General features: G+C 32.7%; 2 protein-coding genes across 2 annotated transcripts in view; both read right to left on the reverse strand.

Annotated features, from left to right (window-relative positions):
* The window catches only part of LOC124455575, a 156514-nt gene that overhangs the window by 42744 nt on the left and 91780 nt on the right, over positions 1-21990 (reverse strand). The window lies entirely within an intron of this gene.
* Positions 586-14743, reverse strand: LOC124455581 (serine/threonine-protein kinase/endoribonuclease IRE2-like). Its single transcript, XM_047006232.1, has 12 exons — positions 14596-14743; positions 14016-14048; positions 12148-12180; positions 7384-7415; positions 6949-7017; positions 6618-6638; positions 6273-6359; positions 6017-6067; positions 5011-5064; positions 3917-3940; positions 2066-2778; positions 586-1742 (listed from the first exon to the last, which is right to left on the reverse strand). Exons 2-12 carry the CDS (start codon positions 14024-14026, stop codon positions 1149-1151), a joined length of 1689 nt encoding a protein of 562 aa, XP_046862188.1. The 5' UTR covers positions 14027-14048; positions 14596-14743; the 3' UTR covers positions 586-1148.

Consider the following 21990-nt stretch of genomic DNA (forward strand, 5'->3'; position numbering starts at 1 on the left):
GGCTGGACTTCTACAGTAGAAAAACACAGGACTGCAGTTTATGCGTTTATTTTTCCGATATCTTAAATATCTCTTGAGATAATTTGATGCAAACGGTAATGAACTGTAACACGAGTAAGACTGAGAATGACCATAACAGGCTTGCAAACAAAAAATCTTCCGATTGTAGAATGGAATATGGCAAATCTATGGTTGTTTTCCGTTTACAAAGAAAGCAGAGAATTATCAATAAAGCATTCGACATGATGTTGAAATGTGGCAGGTGTACAAACAGCTTGGATATATTCAATAATCAAAAGCAAAAGGGAAAAGGATGATTTGTCAAAAATTTCTCAAATCTTTGGAATGAAATGAAACATCATCTGTATTTCATTGAATAAATTTGACAAATTTCATTGCGTAAAGTTTTACTTAAATAATTGACTTCGACTATTTGCCAATATCAACTAGCTTTCATACTGAAAACATTTACGAAAAAATAAAAAACCGTTCAGGTACAAAACGATGTTTTCCATTTGTTTCAACATAAAAAGCTACTATTCATGCATTCCAAAATCAATAAAAAACATCATAACAGTTACAAGGTTAGTGGTGGTGGATACTGAAACGTCAAAAATTGACTTTATTTGTTATTTGCAGAGTTCAACTACATTTAAATGTCTACAACAAACACTTATCATAACATCAGACTGTTTCTTGTAGCAAGATACATTGATGATTGGATGCTGGATAGATCATATGACTGGAGTTACCAATTTTAACTCCTCGCTGTATTCTGCGATGAGGTAAATCTCCAACGCTCAAAACCTAAATATTTTTGAGTAGCAGCCACATACAATTTTAATTCATTTAACAACATGAATGTCATGTATTGCGAGGGATACATTGCCACTACATGACTGTACATTCGAATTAGTAATATTTTCAGTCCCATTATAAATATTTTAAGTAATCATATCCATTTGCGGAGATTAAAATTTTTCACAGTATATATTACATAATTAATTATAAGACTTCAGTATCGAGTGAGAAAGTGTTTAAATAAAAAGTCATTAAATTTAAAAGCGAGACAATAAAACTTATGAGTAGATAGTGTAAACAAATCCTGAACAATTGCACGATGTTCTTCATTACTCTTGTGATCAGGTTTAGTTTTCCAGTGACCTAATGACTTTGTGCACCAGAAGAGGAAGTTCAGGAAAACGTTGCAGGAAATACTCTTTATAATTGCCTTGCTTCACATATTGTGATAGATGCGGACGAGGCTTATTTTGCCAATGTTGGTCAACGTTTCGCATAAATCTTAAGCATCCTGCCCATGTAGACTCGTACTTTAGAGTTCTTATATTGTCGTTTACTTCAAAGTTGATCAAATCTTTGACGACTTCATCATCGATACGCTTCATCCATTCTGTGGAGCCATGCAACTGCTTATGAACATCTGAAGGGGGAGAATTTTGACTTTGTGAATGTTTCACCTCCAGTTGGTTCCCCATATCACACAGCATGCTAAATTTCTCTTCATCTGATTGTAGATAAGGGTGTTTTAACGCCTCATTGGCAGATGGCCTGTCTTCAGGTTTTAACTGTAGCATCCACGATAAAAGGTCTTTAAACGTGGCATCCTTGATTTCGTTCAAGCCAGCTGGGTTTCCATTCAAAATGTTGTCCAGTCTATGCTGTTCAATTCCAAAAGGATGTTTTCCCTTTGTTGCAACATAATAAGCCACCATTCCGGCATTCTATTTTCAATAAAAAATTGTCATAAACAGTCAGTGGTGGATACTAAAACCTTAAAGATCAAATTTATTTGCGATTTGCAGAACTCAACAATAAATGTGAAGCTTAAAAAAATCTAAAAAATGTTCTCTAAATAGAATTGGAGCCATATATATGTATTAAAAGCAATCTAAATAAGGGACATACAATTGTAACAGTAACACGATTAACAAAAATTAATTTATTTTTATTTAAATAATTGTCACTACAAAATAGCAATATTTAAATAAATGCAAATAAAACATTGAGCTGTAGTTGGACCTCTAGTTCTACTTCAAGAACTTACCATAATGTCAGACTCTTTTTTGTAACGAACTTTATTAATTGTATCATCTGATGCGTTATATGACTCTGGAGCTATCCAATTTTTAGCTCCTCTCTGTATGCTTTGATGTGTCAAAGTTTCATTAGATAACATATGACTTATTCCAAAGTCAGCAATTAAAAAATTTCCTTGTACATCTCGAAGAACGTTTGTTGGTCTTAAATCCCTATGAAGTATAGGACACGGACCACTGTGAAGATCAGCTAAACCTTTTAAAATCTGCATAAGAATTGTAGGAACGACTTTTTGAAGATCTTGCAGAGAAGAAGATTTCACATAACTCTCTAACGATTCTTCACACAAATCTAATATCATGTACAAATACTCTTCGTCAAAGTTCTCTTCTAAATGGCAAAAATTCACAACATAATTTGAACGCCTTGCATTCAACTCATTAAAAATTTCTTTTTCTCGATTTGCAAAGTCTTTGCCGCTATCTTTGTGTATTCGCTTTACTGCTTTTCCATAACCATTGTTTCCCAGGGCAAGGTAAACACGGGTTCCATCACTTCCCTTGCCAAGCAAAAACTCCTTCATGAAAATTACACGCAATTCACTGAGCAGTGTAACTTTTTCTGGATGTTTGCGTCCATATTCCTCCATCTCTTTAAACTTTTCCTGATGTATTATTGATTTATCAAAACATTTCCATGGTTGGCGCAAAAATTCTTGATCTTAAAGGAGAAGTACATATCAGGAAAGATTAAAGGACTGATAAATTCATGCCATAAATTCATCAATTCACAGTTTTATTTGTTTTGGCATTATCACATGACATATAACATTGCTGTGTTTTTCTCTGGATAAGAAAAGACGGATGTTTTTACTTTGATATGGAAATAACATTTACTCCGGTAGAAATGAGTTGGTCATCATACAATTCACGCGCAATAATCGACGTTCTACGATTAGTTCATTGCATGACCATACCAACCTCTAACTCAATAAAGCCAGTGGCGGATCTAGGGTACGTCAAAATAAATTGATGCAGCTCATGCTTGGATATGTTTCCATTTCCAAATACATAGAGGCAAGTCCATTGATAAAGTTTAATTTTTTTGAAATTCAAATTCAATAGTTTTTGTTTGAATATATTTTGAATTTAAAATTGAGCATCTATAATTTATTTTGACAAACGCTAGATCTGCTACATTAGATTGAGCAATTCTGCAAAGGATAAAACACACATCCTTTTCACATTAACATAAAACATGAAATTTAGTATCTGAATGTCCTGACCAAAATCCTCTTAAAATAAATTGAATTTACTCAATGATCTCTACAAATGTTTACAAAGCAATGATCCTTCAATAACTGACTTTGTTTTAACTGGGAACAATAAGAAATAGTTAAGATGGTTTCTTACGACATGCTGCACTTTACGTTCAGATACGGACGTTTTATGCATGCAATGAAAAGAATTTTTCATTCCTAATTAATAGTCATTACACATTTAATATACACGACAACTTTTTTGAAAATAGACATGTTTCGACATCTCATGATGCCATCTTCATTATGAATGAAATAATAGGTGATACAGGGTTTATATAAAAGTAATATGATACATAAATTAGAACAATAAAAAGGAAATAAGATAATATAATGAGGAGCGTCCGAGCGTATTATAAACTAAATATTGTATTGAATTTAAAAACTTGAACATTGAGGTCAGGGTTAGTTTTGTTAATGTGGAGTGCTTCTTTGATAGTCATTAAAAATTTACACAGCATTTTCCAACTCAAGCAATTGAGAGTTGTAAAAAATTAATCATAATCCTTTACGAAACTGAAAATAATTCGTTATACCAACCTTCCAAACGTTGTTTTCCCTCTTCTGCATTATGAAAAATAAATAATAAAATAATATTAAAATATTATATAGTTATAGTGACAAGAAACTAGAGCATTTTTGTTTCATTTATAACACAACAAAACAATTTAATGGGCTCTTTATCATGAACTATGAACAATGTTAATGTATGGGCTTCTTTTAAGATTTGGTCGCAGCATAATACCACACCGACTATAAATATAAGAAAATATAAAATTACAGACCCACAAATTACAATTTTCCATTATAAAAGTATTTTGATTGGTTTTTCTCTTCAACAATAACATGTTTTTTTCTGTATTCATTACAAGGAAAATAACCATGGCTCAAGATATTGGTCGTCACATGAGTAATGATGTAATATGTGGAAACAAATGAAAGTATTTTTATACATAGCTATCATTATATTTTTAAGGTTATTGTAGACAAGCATATAGTTTGTACAATCAATTTTGAAAACAAAAATTTTATTATCGTCGTGTGCAACACAGTGAAAGTTGAGAACGCTTTGATTTATTAAGAATGTTGCAGGTTTATAAACACGGATATATAAACAAAAATTCACAAAGGTATCCTAATTCCACACTCTTTTCTGCATTAAGACAACCATCATTAATCCCTAGCACAAAGTTTATATTTATGTTTTGCATTCGATTCCCAGTTGAGTATCTCACCGTCGTAAAATGGCAACATGATAGGAATGAGTAAATCTTTTAAAATTTATTTTTTTGCACCATTATAACGGAAGTAGTTAAAATAGCAATCTGTCAAAACGCTGACATTTTAAAACAACGCTTGTTATTTTTTAAACGACTCAAACCAATATCTAAGTCACAAAGAGCATTTTCATAAAAAACCTTTTTTGGCATGCATTTTAGTTTTTTGCTGACCACATCGGCTTTGCTTATATTTAACGATCTTATGCAAATATTCTAGTGTAACGATCTTATGTAAATATGCAGGACAGTTTCCTTTAAATGCGGAAACATTGAGATTGAAAAATCAAAGATGAAAGCACCTGTCGAGGTGAAAAGAGTTCGGAGAATTAAAGAACCTAATGTTTTTAAGGTTACCTTCTAAAAAGCTTGGGTTCATCCAAAAGTGTTCATCCAAATTATCATCTGCATCTAAACACATGATAAAGAAAACAAAAGTGTATATCACATGTTACACTACCCAGCTTTTGTAAAATATGAATAAAAAGTCGGTCTACAAACGGATAAAAGACGAAAAATGTCGGTCTGACTAAAACTTTGGGATATTTGATCCAATAAAGACACAATAAAGCTGGTTCCAGGACGTAGCACACTCCTTCTTAAACCTTTCAGCGAGCCATAATTTATTTAGAATTTGCATTTACGTAACCATTTATTGTATGTTATTCGGTCTTGCAAATATTACATGCATGGTTATGCTAATACCGCGTGTTTGCAAAGAGGGAGTTGAACCAGTGAGTTGAACTACCTTACTTTGTGGTTTCTAATCTTTTGGGTGGAACAACGTGGGTTTTATTGCAAGTTTTTCCGTAAAACTAATAATTTACTTTTTCATAACACATCATAAATATCTCTTGAAACAGTTATTTGTCACAAAAAAAGTTAAAGGAAACGAATAACTTAGATCCAACATCAGGGCATCTAGCTACCACATAAACGCTACATGAAACTATGTATTCGTTAACATAATTATTGGCTTTTACTTGCTTCCAATAATCAATTAATATGTTTTAAAAGGATGTTTTCAACAATATTCTATTTAAGTTAATTTATGTACGTGTAACGTATACATGTAACTGACACGTTGATCATGATGGTTTTCACAATTCACTTTTAGCATCATAGCCAGTTTTCACTTGCTATACATATTGATCAATTTTCTATGTTTACAAAGTTTAAAATTTTAACATGATTATGATCCACAACATTTGCATTATTTTTGAATTAAAAGATTTTTAGTTGGCTACATATAACGATACCTTTCAAAATTAATTTATCAGGTTATAAATTATTGTTTGTATTTAGCGTTGAAAAACATGGAAATGTTTGGGCAAATGTTGGCTAACAAAAATCTTTTGCTTACCAGGTTTTGATGTGGAAGGCGAAACACCAATGGTGACTTCACTGTTATCATCTAATAGATAAATCAAATTAATTTCTTGCAATGCAATTAAATAACATTACAGTATGATGAAAAATTTCTAAAACTCTCTTATCTGACCCTTTACAAACGTATGAATGATACGCATGATATAAACGACTCTTATGTTTGTGTTTGACTTTTAAAGGGAAGGTAAGATGCTTGTCCAAATGTTTGCTAACAAAATACAATTTCTTACCTAGTACTGCTGTAGAAGGAGCTTTGTCAATGTCGTCATAGTCGTTGTCACTCATGGGAAATGGCAAAGATATCTTTTCGTAAGAAGCTGGAAATTAATGCATTACATTACACGGTTAATATATCATAGCAAGATAAAAGGAATACTTGCTGAGTTATTTCACTCTTCATTACATCTCATATTTTGACCGTTAACAAAAGTATGTGAATAAGGAAGATATAAACGAATCTCAATGGTTACATTGCATTCTTGTTTGTACTTAACATTTCAAAAGGCAATAAAGATTACATTTGAGTAAAGCCAGCCTGTGCAAACACCGTAAGTGTCTGTTTTGAACATACTAACCTTCGCTAAGTCGCTTAATTTCTGCAAGTAGAGAAAAATAAAAATTATTTTTGCAATTGCATAAGACACGTCAAGTTGACTGTTTTAACTATATTGTTAAAAACTGAGACTATATAGACATAAAAGCTTCCTAAAATTAATTGATATTTTTCCAATTTAATAAAACAAAAATTCAGAAGGTTATCACAAAGTTAAAATTGCAAAATTTAAATACTTAAGAGCTGTTTATATGATCCAAGCTAACCAGGATTCAGTGATTTGTCTAGGTTTCCCGTCTAAGGATGGTGATAGCTACTATGATATCTTAATTAACAAAAGTCTGCATAAATACCGTTATCTTTTTTCATCGATGGATCAGTTTCAGATTCTTTTAATGTTGGCTCTTGAAAATTATTGGAGCCTAGTTTTGAAACGATTAAACGATATTTAGCAGAGTAATATAAATTAGAATCAAAGATTTTATGTTGAGTAGATAATTACTCATTCTATGAACAATTGTTGGACAAAACCTTTCAAAGAAAACTAGGAAAGATACAAAAATTCATTTCATACACCATAATATTGTATTCCAGTTGCATTATTGTAAAATAATTCGTAATGAAAATAATATTTAATTTTGCAAAAAGAATGTTGTTTACCTAAATATTTATTGAACCTTACTTTGTTAAGGAAAAAAATTAACTTCTTACTTGTAAAACTACCCATCATTTATGTATTATATATAATCTTTCATATGTAGTATATAGCTGTGCACGATCATACTAACCAATGAAAACTTCAAAAGAAGGTATACTAAACCTAGAAAAAATAAAAGTATTTTTATAATTACATAAGACAGGTCAAGTCGACGTACATGCAGTACCCTGGGCATGCACTATGTATTTCATTGTTTACAGGAAAAGAAACAAAGTTGCAATAAATAACATGTAACATCAATTACAATTATGGAGATTATTGTTCATGTGATTAAATTAAAAAGGAAATTCGTTATTATGCATGAAATGTATAAGCTTATACACTTTGCTAAAGAAAGAATTTCTAATATCTTTATTTTTCTGAATATTTTTGTCATTTATGCTTTATATATGAAGATTCATCAACAGTAAATTGCATGACCTCCAACAAAATATTATTTCAACATTTAAGAAATAAAAGGTTAACTAAGCACGAAATATATTGTATTCCAGTTGCATTAATGTAAATTAATTTGTAATAAAATAATATTTAATTTTGCAAAACAATGTTGGTAATGTGAATGTTTTATTGAACCTTACCTTATTAAGGGAAAAATAACTTTTTACTAATAAAACTATTCTTTACTAATACATTGTTATATTGCCGTACTTTCTAATGTTGCCAATTACATTTCCAATTATGGAATATTCGATATGAACTTGTCAACTTGAGTTGACAAATTGTGTACTTGAGTACTGAAGTTGTGTACTTAACTACTGAAGTTGTGAACTAAAGTTGCGAAGTACTAGCAAATGCGAAAGGTCTTTGTACCCTGTAGACACTTGGCAATGAATCCGTTCTGTAAGCAAGGAAAAGCTTTAGCAATTCTAATCCGTTTGACGGCCCTCTAAGAGTGTTATAATGTGATACGCCGTTCACATTATGTAATAAATTACAGTAAATGTAGCACTAGAAGCGTATCGTTGGATTTCAAATGCAGGAGTACCCTGCATACTGTGCCCTCGACGTCTGTTGCCACTCGTAACAACTACAGGCGACTCATCAAAGAACTGCATGCGGTTGCAATCAATGAAATATTTGCTACGTAAATTTCTAACTTCTCCATAACGTCCGGCTGTTCTGTCTCTCGAGGAATTTGACTTACTATCTTGTAAGAGTAACCAAGATCTTTATTCAAAATTCTACTAATGGATGACCGGCTAGGTATGTTTGCTGGAAGGCAAACTTTGATATTTTCTAGGTGTTGCTGAATCTCTTTTGCGTAAATAGATGGTTTATTAATTTTTAGATATTCAGTGTATGCAATAACGTCATCTGTACGCGTGGTTCGAACATCACGTTCGCTCCGGCGAGGTGCAATAGAACCAGTGTCTACCCAGAGATCTATTATATTTGATATAGTCTTATACGGTAGGTTTAGTTGCTTCGAAATGTTTGTCAAACGCTCGTTATTTAACCACATTTCAAGTATTTCATTTCTTACTTCTATTGGTAAAGCTTTTCCTTGCTTACTGAACGGATTCATTGCCAAATGTCTACAGGGTACAAAGACCTTTCGCGTTTGCTAGTACTTCGCAACTTTAGTTCACAACTTCAGTACTCAAGTACACAACTTGTGAACTTAAGTTCACAAGGTCATATCGAATATTTCGTATTTGGAAATGTAACTGGCAACATTAGAAAGTAACTTGGCAACCGCCATTTGAAAAGTTAACTGAAATCGACAATATCTAAGCACGAAATATATTGTATTCCAGTTGCATTATTGTAAAATAATTTGTAATGAAAATAATATTTAATTTTGCAAAAAGAATGTTGTTTACCTAAATATTTATTGAACCTTACTTTGTTAAGGAAAAAAATTAACATTGTAGCGAGAGACTTGCCGAGCGGAAATCGAAGTCGTGTTATAAAAATTAATGCCCAACATAAAGTTCTGATTAGAGCCATAGAAATAGACCAAAAAAATTGTAAAATTAAATTTATTGTGACGTTTCGTCTTTACTCAAGACATCTTCAGACAAATAATAAATGGGATGTGAAGACAAGATATTATATTTACAAAAAGTGTTAAATTACTACTAAAGGAAGCGGTGTCGAATGATTGAATGAAAGAAATGCTAAAGGAAGCGGTGTCCAATGGATACATGATAAGGAAGTTAGGAAGTGAAATAAAGAGAAATTAAAAGAGGTTAAGTGGAATGGAGTTTCCTTGCACATTAAGTGAAGGCTTGTGTTTATTGATTAGAAGGCTTTCATGAATGGAGAGTTCATAAGTATCGTTGGAAGAGGAGATTATTTTAAAGTCGTCTAAGTTGGGTGTGTGTCCAGTTGTGTTAATGTGAGAAAGAATGCTTGATGATGCAGGGTGGGAAACTTGGTTGCCTGTAAGGGGGGATATTCCCAAGTGCTCCGAAAATCTGGTGTGTAGATGACGTGTGGTTTGACCCACATACGAGGCGTTGCAGCTTCGACACTTGAATAAATATACTACACCAGATCTCAGAGGCGTGGGAATTTTGTCCTTAAAGGGAAGAAAGAGATACGTTGAGAAGGGCGGAAAACAAATTTAATGGATATATGTGGGAAGGCTGCAGCACAAAGGCTATTGATTTGTGTGCGAATTTGAAGGGAGTGTATGCCGGTGAAAGGAAGACAGAAATAGATGGGCATTTTTTGAGCAGTCAAGACAGGTGGTTTAGGGGCAAAGGTGTTGTTAAGGAAGCGACGTGTGATTTGCTCAATTATACGTGAAGGAAAACCGTTTTTGGTGAGTGACTTTCTGGTAAATTCGAGTTGTGTATGAAAATTTTCGTAAGTAGAGCAAAGATTGAAGATGCGGTGAAGTAAGCAGGAGACTAATGAAAGTTTGTAAGTAAGTGGGATGAAGCTGTGGAAGTTAGTGAAAAGGCCAGTGAAAGTAGGTTTGCGGTAGACGGAAGTGGTGAATTTTCCATTAGTACGAGAGATATCAATGTCAAGAAATGAGAGCTTTCTGTTTTGTTCGACTTCAGCTGTGAATGTGATGTTAGGGTATACGAATAGTGATTAATGGAGGATAGAATGGGTCTGAGAGGGATGTTACATTTATGTATTTTAGGAAGGCCATATAATATACCTATTGATAAACTAGCAAAGTTTTCATCCCACTCCTAAAACCCTTCACTATAAGCAACCTCATCATCAAAGACTCTTTTTCGTTTGTTGAAGAAATCCTAAACTGCGATATCAACTCCAGTAATGTTGTCCTTGCTAGTTTTGATGTCGTATCCCTATTTACTAACATACCTGTCGACGAAACCATCCACATAATATCCAAAAGCATTTTAACAACCACCAGTACTTCAACGGACTCACTGCAACAGAATTTGAAAAACTACTCTCTCTAGCTGTTAAGAACTGTCACTTTATCTTTAACGGGAAATGTACCAGCAAATTGATGGTGTGGCTATGGGCAGTCCATTGGGCCCTCTCTTTGCTGATATATTCATGTCCTTTCACGAAAATCCTGGCTCAATAAATGTCCTTCTTCATTCAAACCACTACTTTACCGACGCTACGTTGACGACTGTTTTTACTATTTCATTCCTCCGATCACGTCCCTCTCTTTCTTGAATATCTGAACCGACAACACCTAACATCACATTCACAGCTGAAGTCGAACAACAGAAAGCTCTCATTTCTTGACATTGATATCTCTCGTACTAATGGAAAATTCACCACTTCCGTCTACCGCAAACCTACTTTCACTGGCCTTTCACTAACTTCCACAGCTTCATCCCACTTACTTACAAACTTTCATTAGTCTCCTGCTTACTTCACCGCATCTTCAATCTTTGCTCTACTTACGAAATTTTCATACACAACTCAATTTACCAGAAAGTCACTCACCAAAACGGTTTTCCTTCACGTATAATTGACCAAATCACACGTCGCTTCCTTAACAACACCTTTGCCCTAAACCACCTGTCTTGACTGCTCAAAAATGCCCATCTAATTCTGTCTTCCTTTCACCGGCATACACTCCTTCAAATTCGCACACAAATCAATAGCCTTTGTGCTGCAGCCTTCACATATATCCATTAAATTTGTTTTCCGCCCTTCTCAACGTATCTCTTCTTTCTTCCCCTTTAAGGACAAAATTCCCACGCCTCTGAGATCTGGTGTAGTATATTTATTCAAGTGTCGAAGCTGCAACGCCTCGTATGTGGGTCAAACCACGTCATCTACACACCAGATTTTCAGACGGGAATATCCCCTTACAGGCAACCAAGTTTCCACCCTGCATCATCAAGCATTCTTTCTCACATTAACACTGGACACACACCCAACAGACGACTTTAAAATAATCTCCTCTTCCAACGATACTTATGAACTCTCCATTCATGAAAGCCTTCTAATCAATAAACACAAGCCTTCACTTAATGTGCAAGGAAACTCCATTCCACTTAACCTCTTTTAATTTCTCTTTATTTCACTTCCTAACTTCCTTATCATGTATCCATTTGACACCGCTTCCTTTAGCATTTCTTTCATTCAATCATTCGACACCGCTTCCTTTAGTAGTAATTTAACACTTTTGTAAATATAATATCTTGTCTTCACATCCCATTTATTATTTGTCTGAAGATGTCTTGAGTAAAGACGAAACGTCACAATAAATTTAATTTTACAATTTTTCTGGTCTATTTCTATGGCTCTAATCAGAACTTTATGTTGGGCATTAATTTTATCACACGAAAAAATTAACTTCTTACTTGTAAAACTACCCATCATTTATGTATTATATATAATCTTTCTTATGTAGTATATAGCTGTGCACGATCATACTAACCAATGAAAACTCCCAAAAGAAGGTATACTAAACCTAGAAAAAATAAAAGTATTTTATAATTACGTAAGACAGGTCAAATCGACGTACATGCAGTACCCTGGGCATGCACTATGTATTTCATTGTTTACAGGAAAAGAAACAAAGTTGCAATAAATAACATGTAACATCAATTACAATTATGGAGATTATTGTTCATGTGATTAAATTAAAAAAAGGAAATTCGTTATTATGCATGAAATGTATAAGCTTATGCACTTTGCTAAAGAAAGAATTTCTAATATCTTTATTTTTCTGAATATTTTTGTCATTTATGCTTTATATATGAAGATTCATCAACAGTAAATTGCATGACCTCCAACAAAATGTTATTTCAAAATTTACGAAATAAAAGGTTAACTAAGCACAAAATATATTGTATTCCAGTTGCATTAATGTAAATTAATTTGTAATAAAAATAATATTTAATTTTGCAAAAAGAATGTTGGTAATGTGAATGTTTTATTGAACCTTACCATATTAAGGGGGGAAAATAACTTTTTACTAATAAAACTATTCTTCACTAATACATTGTTATATTGCCGTACTTTCCAATGTTGCCAATTACATTTCCAAATATGGAATATTCGATATGAACTTGTCAACTTGAGTTGACAAGTTGTGTACTTGAGTACTGAAGTTGTGTACTAAAGTTGCGAAGTACTAGCAAATGCGAAAGGTCTTTGTACCCTGTAGACACTTGGCAATGAATCCGTTCAGTGAGCAAGGAAAAGCTTTAGCAATTCTAATCCGTTTGACGGCCCTCTAAGAGTGTTATAATGTGATACGCCGTTCACATTATGTAATAAATTTACAGTAAATGTAGCACTAGAAGCGTATCGTTGGATTTCAAATGCAGTAGTACCCTGCATACTGTGCCCTCGACGTCTGTTGCCAATCGTAACAACTACAGACGACTCATAAAAGAAATGTATACGGTTGCAATCAATCAATGAAATATTTGCTATTTAAGCTTCTAACTTCTCCATAACGCCCGGCCGTTCTGTCTCACGTGTAATTTGACTTATTATCTTGTAAGTGTAACCAAGATCTTTATTCAAAATTCTACTAATAGATGACCTGCTAGGTATGTTTGCAAGAAGGCAAACTTTGTTATTTTCTAGATGTTGCTAAGTCTCTTTTGCGTAAATAGATGGTTTATTAATTTTTAGATATTCAGTGTATGCAATAAAGTCATCTGTACGCGTGGTTCGAACATCACGTTCGCTCTGGTGAGGTGCAATAGAACCAGTGTCTACCCATAGATCTATTGTATTTGATATAGTCTTATACGGTAGGTTTAGTGGTTTCGAAATGTTTGTCAAACACTCGTTATTTAACCACATTTCAAGTATTTCATTTCTTACTTCTACTGGTAAAGCTTTTCCTTGCTTACTGAACGGATTCATTGCCAAATGTCTACAGGGTACAAAGACCTTTCGCGTTTGCTAGTACTTCGCAACTTTAGTTCACAACTTCAGTACTCAAGTACACAACTTGTGAACTTAAGTTCACAAGTTCATATCGAATATTTCGTATTTGGAAATGTAACTGGCAACATTAGAAAGTAACTTGGCAACCGCCATTTGAAAAGTTAACTGAAATCGACAATATCTAAGCACGAAATATATTGTATTCCAGTTGCATTAATGTAAATTAATTTGTAATGAAAATACTTAACTTTGCAAAAAGAATGTTGTTTACCTAAATATTCATTGAACCTTACTTTGTTAAGGAAAAAAATTAACTTCTTACTTGTAAAACTACCCATCATTTATGTATTATATACAATCTTTCATAAGTAGTATATAGCTGTGCACGATCATACTAACCAATGCAACATACATCATAAAGGCTTCTTAGAACTAGAAAAAATAAAAAGTATTTTTATAATTACATAAGACAGGTCAAGTCGACGTGCATGCAATACCCTGGGCATGCACTATGTATTTCATTGTTTACAGGAAAAGAAACAAAGTTGCATAAAATAACATATAACAATTACAATTATGGAGATTATTGCTCATGCAATTAAATTAAAAAAAGAAAATTCGTGATTATACATGAAATGCATGAGCTTATGCACTTTGCTAAAGAAAGAATTTCTAATATCTTTATTTTTCTGAATATTTTTGTCATTTATGCTTTATATATGAAGATTCATCAACAGTAAATTGCATGACCTCCAACAAAATATTAATTCAACATTTACGAAATAAAAGGTTAACTAAGCACGAAATATATTGTATTCCAGTGCATTAATGTAAATTAATTTGTAATGAAAAAATATTTAATTTTGCAAAAAAATGTTGGTAATGTGAATGTTTTATTAAACCTTACATTATTAAGGGAGAAAAATAACTTTTTACTAATAAAACTATTCTTTACTAATACATTGTTATATTGCCGTACATGAATAACCATACACACCATCCGCATACCAAAGTACTGCAAATAAAGAAAAACAAATTTTATTTTCACATTAACACAAGAAAGGCCAAATTGACTATCTTAAAGTCAAAAAACTTATAACTGTATAGACACATAAAAACTTCATAAAATTAATTAACTTTCTTCAATTTACTAAAAACAAAGACACATAAACAACAATAAACATTATCAATACTAATAAATAGTATGGCCCTACGATCATCAAACTGTCCTCAGGTTACTGTGGATTTCAGTTAACTTTTCAAATGGCGGTTGCCAAGTAACTTTCTAATGTTGCAGTTATATTTCCAAATATGGAATATTCGATATGAAATTGTAAACTTGAGTTAACAAGTTGTGTACTTGAGTACTGAAGTTGTGTACTTAAGTACTGAAGTTGTGAACTAAAGTTTGGAAGTACTAGCAAACGCGAAAGATCTTTGTACCCTGTAGACATTTGGCAATGAATCCGTTCAGTAAACAAGGAAAAGCTTTAGAATTTCTAATCCGTTTGACAGCCCTCTAAGAGTGTTATAATGTGATACGCCGTTTACATTATGTAATAAATTTACAGTAAATGTGGCAGTAGAAGCGTATCGTTGGATTTCAAATGCAGGAGTACCCTGCATACTGTGCTTTCGACGTCTGTTGCCAATCGTAACAACTACAGACGACTCATCAAACAAATGCATACGGTTGCAATCAATGAATGAAATATTTGCTAGGTAAGCTTCTAACTTCTCCATAATGGCCGGCCGTTCTGTCTCTCGAGGAATTTCACTTATTATCTTGTAAGAGTAACCAAGATCTTTATTCAAAATTCTACTAATGGATGACCTACTAGGTATGTTTGCTGGAAGGCAAACTTTGTTATTTTCTAGGTGTTGTTAAGTCTCTTTTGCGTAAATAGATGGTTTATTAATTTTTAGATATTCAGTGTATGCAATAACGTCATCTGTACGCGTGGTTCGAACATCACGTTCGCTCTGGCGAGGTGCAATAGAACCAGTGTCTACCCAGAGATCTATTGTATTTGATATAGTCTTATACGGTAGGTTTAGTTGTTTCGAAATGTTTGTCAAACGCTCGTTATTTAACCACATTTCAAGTATTTCATTTCTCACTTCTATTGGTAAAGCTTTTCCTTGCTTACTGAACGGAGTCATTGCTAAATGTCTACAGGGTACAAAGACCTTTCGCGTTTGCTAGTACTTCGCAACTTTAGTTCACAACTTCAGTACTCAAGTACACAACTTGTGAACTTAAGTTCACAAGTTCATATCGAATATTTCGTATTTGGAAATGTAACTGGCAACATTAGAAAGTAACTTGGCAACCGCCATTTGAAAAGTTAACTGAAATCGACAATATCTAAGCACGAAATATATTGTATTCCAGTTGCATTATTGTAAAATAATTTGTAATGAAAATAATATTTAATTTTGCAAAAAGAATGTTGTTTACCTAAATATTTATTGAACCTTACTTTGTTAAGGAAAAAAATTAACTTCTTACTTGTAAAACTACCCATCATTTATGTATTATATATAATCTTTCATATGTAGTATATAGCTGTGCACGATCATACTAACCAATGAAAACTCAAAAGAAGGTATACTAAACCTAGAAAAAAATAAAAAGTATTTTTATAATTACATAAGACAGGTCAAGTCGACGTACATGCAGTACCCTGGGCATGCACTATGTATTTCATTGTTTACAGGAAAAGAAACAAAGTTGCAATAAATAACATGTAACATCAATTACAATTATGGAGATTATTGTTCATGTGATTAAATTAAAAAAAGGAAATTCGTGATTGTGCATGAATTGTATAAGCTTATGCACTTTGCTAAAGAAAGAATTTCCAATATCTTTATTTTTCTGAATATTTTTGTCATTTATGCTTTATATATTAAGATTCATCAACAGTAAATTGCATGACCTCCAACAAAATATTATTTCAACATTTAAGAAATAAAAGGTTAACTAAGCACAAAATATATGTATTCCAGTTGCATTAATGTAAATTAATTTGTAATGAAAATAATATTTAATGTTGCAAAAAAAATGTTGGGAATGTGAATGTTTTATTGAACCTTACCTTATTAAGGGGGAAAAATAACTTTTTACTAATAAAACTATTCTTTACTAATACATTGTTATATTGCCGTACATGAATAACCATACACACCATCCGCATACCAAAGTACTGCAAATAAAGAAAAACAAATTTTATTTTCACATTAACACAAGAAAGGCCAAATTGACTATCTTAAAGTTAAAAAACATATAACTGTATAGAGACATAAAACTTCCTAAAATTAATTAACTTTCTTCAATTTACTAAAACAAAGACACATAAACAACAATAAACATTATCAATACTAATAAATAGTATGGCCCTACGATCGTCAAACTGTCCTCAGGTTACTGTGGATTTCAGTTAACTTTTCAAATGGCGGTTGCTAAGTAACTTTCTAATGTTGCCAGTTATATTTCCAAGTATGGAATATTCCATATGAAATTGTAAACTTGAGTTGACAAGTTGTGTACTTGAGTACTGAAGTTGTGTACTTAAGTACTGAAGTTGTGAACTAAAGTTGCGAAGTACTAGCAAACGCGAAAGGTCTTTGTACCCTGTAGACACTTGGCAATGAATCCGTTCAGTAAACAAGGAAAAGCTTTAGCAATTCTAATCCGTTTGACGGCCTTCTAAGAGTGTTATAATGTGATACGCCGTTTACATTATGTAATAAATTTACAGTAAATGTGGTACTAGAAGCGTATCGTTGGCGTATCGTTGGATTTCAAATACAGGAGTACCCTGCATACTGTGCTCTCGACGTCTGTTGCCAATCGTAACAACTACAGACGACTTATAAAAGAAATGCATACGGTTGCAATCAATCAATGAAATATTTGCTAGGTAAGGTTCTAACTTCTCCATAATGCCCGGCCGTTCTGTCTCTCGAGGAATTTGACTTATTATCTTGTAAGAGTAACCAAGATCTTTATTCAAAATTCTACTAATGGATAACCTACTAGGTATGTTTGCTGGAAGGCAAACTTTGTTATTTTCTAGGTGTTGCTGAATCTCTTTTGCGTAAATAGATGGTTTATTAATTTTTAGATATTCAGTGTATGCAATAACGTCATCTGTACGCGTGGTTCGAACATCACGTTCGCTCTGGCGAGGTGCAATAGAACCAGTGTCTACCCATAGATCTATTATATTTGATATAGTCTTATACGGTAGGTTTAGTTGTTTCGAAATGTTTATCAAACACTCGTTATTTAACCACATTTCAAGTATTTCATTTCTTACTTCTATTGGTAAAGCTTTTCTTTGCTTACTGAACGGATTCATTGCCAAATGTCTACAGGGTACAAAGACCTTTCGCGTTTGCTAGTACTTCTCAACTTTAGTTCACAACTTCAGTACTCAAGTACACAACTTCTGTACTCAAGTACACAACTTCAGTGCTCAAGTACACAACTTCAGTACTCAAGTACAGATCGTGACTAAAACACCACACGAGTACATACGAGTACATACGAGTACATACGAGTAACATACGAGTACATACGAGTGACATACAAGTACATACGAGTAACATACGAGTACATACAGTGACATACGAGTACATACAAGTACATACGAGTACATACGAGTGACATACGACTATTTTCTGGTGAACAAATGAGAAACAACACAATTTCTTCTATACATTGATATTTGCGTTTATTTTTCCTTGTATTTGTGTGGACTTTGGGGCAACCATTTGATGGATTTAAATGCTGAAAAGGTATTTTACTTTCATACTACATTCATTTGTATGTTTTAGTTGAATTTGTTATAGATATTTTGTCGATGCGATTTGCCAGTATTTGAGCGCTTTTGACACACTTTCACCTAGGAAATACATATTTATGAAAGCGATTATACATTCATTTTGGTCTTTAAGATACTGATTTTTCAGTTAAAGACTGAATTATATCAGCTAGAACTTTAAAAACATTAAAAGTAAGCTGAAATTGTACGCATAATATGATATATATACGTAACACAGTGCAACTCTCATTTAATTCAAATATATATGATGTACATTTATTTCATATAGCACGTTTTGAAAGCATTATTTATACGTTGTTTATTTAATCGCTTTCATAATTATGTATTTCCTAGGTGAAAGTGTGTCAAAAGCGCTCAAATACTGGCAAATCGCATCGACAAAATATCTATAACAAATTCAACTAAAACATACAAATGAATGTAGTATGAAAGTAAAATACCTTTTCAGCATTTAAATCCATCAAATGGTTGCCCCAAAGTCCACAAATACAAGGAAAATAAACGCAAATATCAATGTATTGAAGAAATTGTTGTTTCTCATTTGTTGACCAGAAAATAGTCGTATGTCACTCGTATGTACTTGTATATTACTCGTATGTACTCGTATGTCACTCGTATGTACTCGTATGTTACTCGTATGTACTCGTATGTACTCGTGTGGTGTTTTAGTCACGATCCTCAAGTACACAACTTGTCAACTCAAGTTGACAAGTTCATATCGAATATTCCATATTTGGAAATGTAGTTGGCAACATTAGAAGGTAACTTGGCAACCGCCATTTGAAAAGTTAACTGAAATTGACAATAACACTAACTTAGTTGTAAAATTTGAATCACTTAGCAAAGAATAAACTCGGGTATTTGAATATTCATTGGGTAAACGAACGGATAGAGAAATATACAAAATAGAAGTTTAACGAACCATTCATATTTTAGTTGCATTAATGTAAATTAATTTGTAATGAAAATAATATTTAATTTTGCAAAAGCTTCGTTTCAGGTTAAATAATGCCATATAATAATCCTTTTAACAACCTCACTTTCTCGGTTTTTTACTGAGAAATATCTGACCTCTGTCTTTTTGTACAAACCTCGCCCTTCGGTCCGTTATTTCTCCGTATAGACCTCGCGCTCGGTCATTAAAGGCTTAATAAAAACTTATACTTTGTATGACTTATTATTGCAATTATGTCAATAGCCATAAACTTTCATTATTTTGTAATGTACAGAAGGATTATACCAACATTCAAGTGTTTGAATTATCGTCAGTTCTACATTATGAAAAATAAACAATAAAACAATATTACACTTGACAGTTCGACTAATTCACAGTCACCGTTATATAAAACTGTAATTATCTTAAAACAAACAAACTTATTTCAACATTCACAAATGAAAGGTAAAGTCAAATGCTAAAATCAAAAACGGAGGAGGAGGTGGAAGAATGGTGGATGAATTTCAATGCAATCTGTCTTATCCTGATACAAACGTCATGAACAAACAAAAACAATAGATTTTCCAGGCGGGAAATAAAATCTTATAATAGACATTAGAACCCAGCTTATTGCAATAATTTGAATTACCATTGCAAAAATAAGAAGGGTTGAAGATTCGAAATAAGTTAGCTTTCACGAACTAATGGTTCGAGATTTAAAGTAGAATGAGAAGAGGATATTATGGAAAATTTTCAGGAAAGGAGATATGTCCTGTTTCATTACAATCTTTATAGATACTGGACAACGGAGTTGTTTTGCATTTCTTCCCGTCAAAGGCGAGACTACCAAATGTTCTGAGATTCGTGGATGAAAGTATCGCCGTGTTTGGCCCATACAAAGCTCCGCATTGACACGTAAATTTGAAAACTACAGGAGATCTCAGGAGTTTCGGAATCCGATTTTAAGCCGCATTTTCGCCACATCTAACACTGATACCAATAACACAGACGTTGACACTACCGAAAACAACATGCATTTTAGCATGCTTTTACTTGTAAACACGCTGTTCAAGTTCCAACACAACTAACTAAACTCTGCTCGTCTGCTTTCCCGCACTTATCACTTCACTTTATGTTCCGTTCTTGTTGCCGACCGTCCGATTTCTTTCCTTCAAAGAGCTGGGTTGTCATTCTTCTAGCCCTCCTATGATTGGTTAATCTCTCAATTACTACTTAATTTATTCTACATTGTAAATACTGTAGCTAATTTTATTTTTATTTTGCAACTTTATACCAATATTCTGAAGATGTCGCGTGTTTCGATGAAACGTCAATAAAATTAATAAAAATCCTTTATTACATTCTTATTTTGCAACAACAATTCATATAATTTCAATAAGCTGGGCTCTAATGTTCATTATAAAATTACAAACAAAACGTTTAAAACCGGTTTGCCAAAGAGTATTAAAGATATTGAAACACTGTGTTAAAAAATGAAAATTGGAAAAAGCAATCTTTAGTAAAGGAGAGTTTTACCAACCAAAGAATACACCAATTGCAGCCTATAAAGAACAACTAACTACCAATATATTGAACATTCACATTAGGCTTTACGTAGTGCGTCATAACCGAGATGGAAAGAATCTACGCTAAATTCCTGCTAAATCCACAGCGGCACATGCAGCCACATCATTATCAACTAAAGTTACAGTACGCATACTTTAGTTTTAATATATCTCATAAGACCAGGTCTCCAATTTAGTAATATCATCGTCAAACTGTCCTTAGGTTATCGCAAACGTAAAATTGTGATATTTTACCACTTAGCAAAAATAAACTCGAGTATTTGAATTTTTCTGGGTAAACAAGTTGAGAGGAGTACAAAATAAAACTTTAATGTACCAATCGTATTTTAGTTGCGTGATATAAAAAAGTAATTTTTTTCAATATAGTGATCATATTACATGTATGTACAGTGTCGAACGATATAATGACTTGTAGTTGCTTTGCCTTGTTTAAAGGTATTTAATAAGGAAAAATGCAAGTGTATAAAACACCTAGATTGATTTTGGATCACATGCATGCAGGCCTGGTCATGCACTATGTGTATTTCATTGTTCACAGGAAAAGAAACAAAATTACAATAAATAACATGAAACGGTGCAAAATACGACTGATATAACAAAAGAAATAAAATTATGTAAAAAAAATTTGGGTAAAGACTTGAAATTGGACATATTTAAGAAGCAACGTTTCCATGTAAATTATTCATGACATGCACATTATTTGATAACACCTTTAGGCTAACCATATCCATAAAATATACTACCATGGAGAAGTTATAGTAATGTGGCAGACTTTTGTCGTTTTATTATCAAAGTTAATAATTGTGGTCGTTTATAGTTGGATTAAAGAAACAATAATAGCTTGTTTCGTAGTTTTCATAATACTAATCTTCATTTACAACAATGGAGGTTATTGTTCGTGCAATGAAATTAAATATTTTTGTTACTTATGCTTTATATATAACGATTCATCATCAGTAAATCTCATGACCTCCAGGAAAATGTTATTTCAATATTTACGG

Source organism: Xenia sp. Carnegie-2017, unplaced genomic scaffold, assembly GCF_021976095.1.
Source record: "Xenia sp. Carnegie-2017 unplaced genomic scaffold, XeniaSp_v1 HiC_scaffold_4, whole genome shotgun sequence".
NCBI classification, from domain to species: domain Eukaryota; kingdom Metazoa; phylum Cnidaria; class Anthozoa; order Malacalcyonacea; family Xeniidae; genus Xenia; species Xenia sp. Carnegie-2017.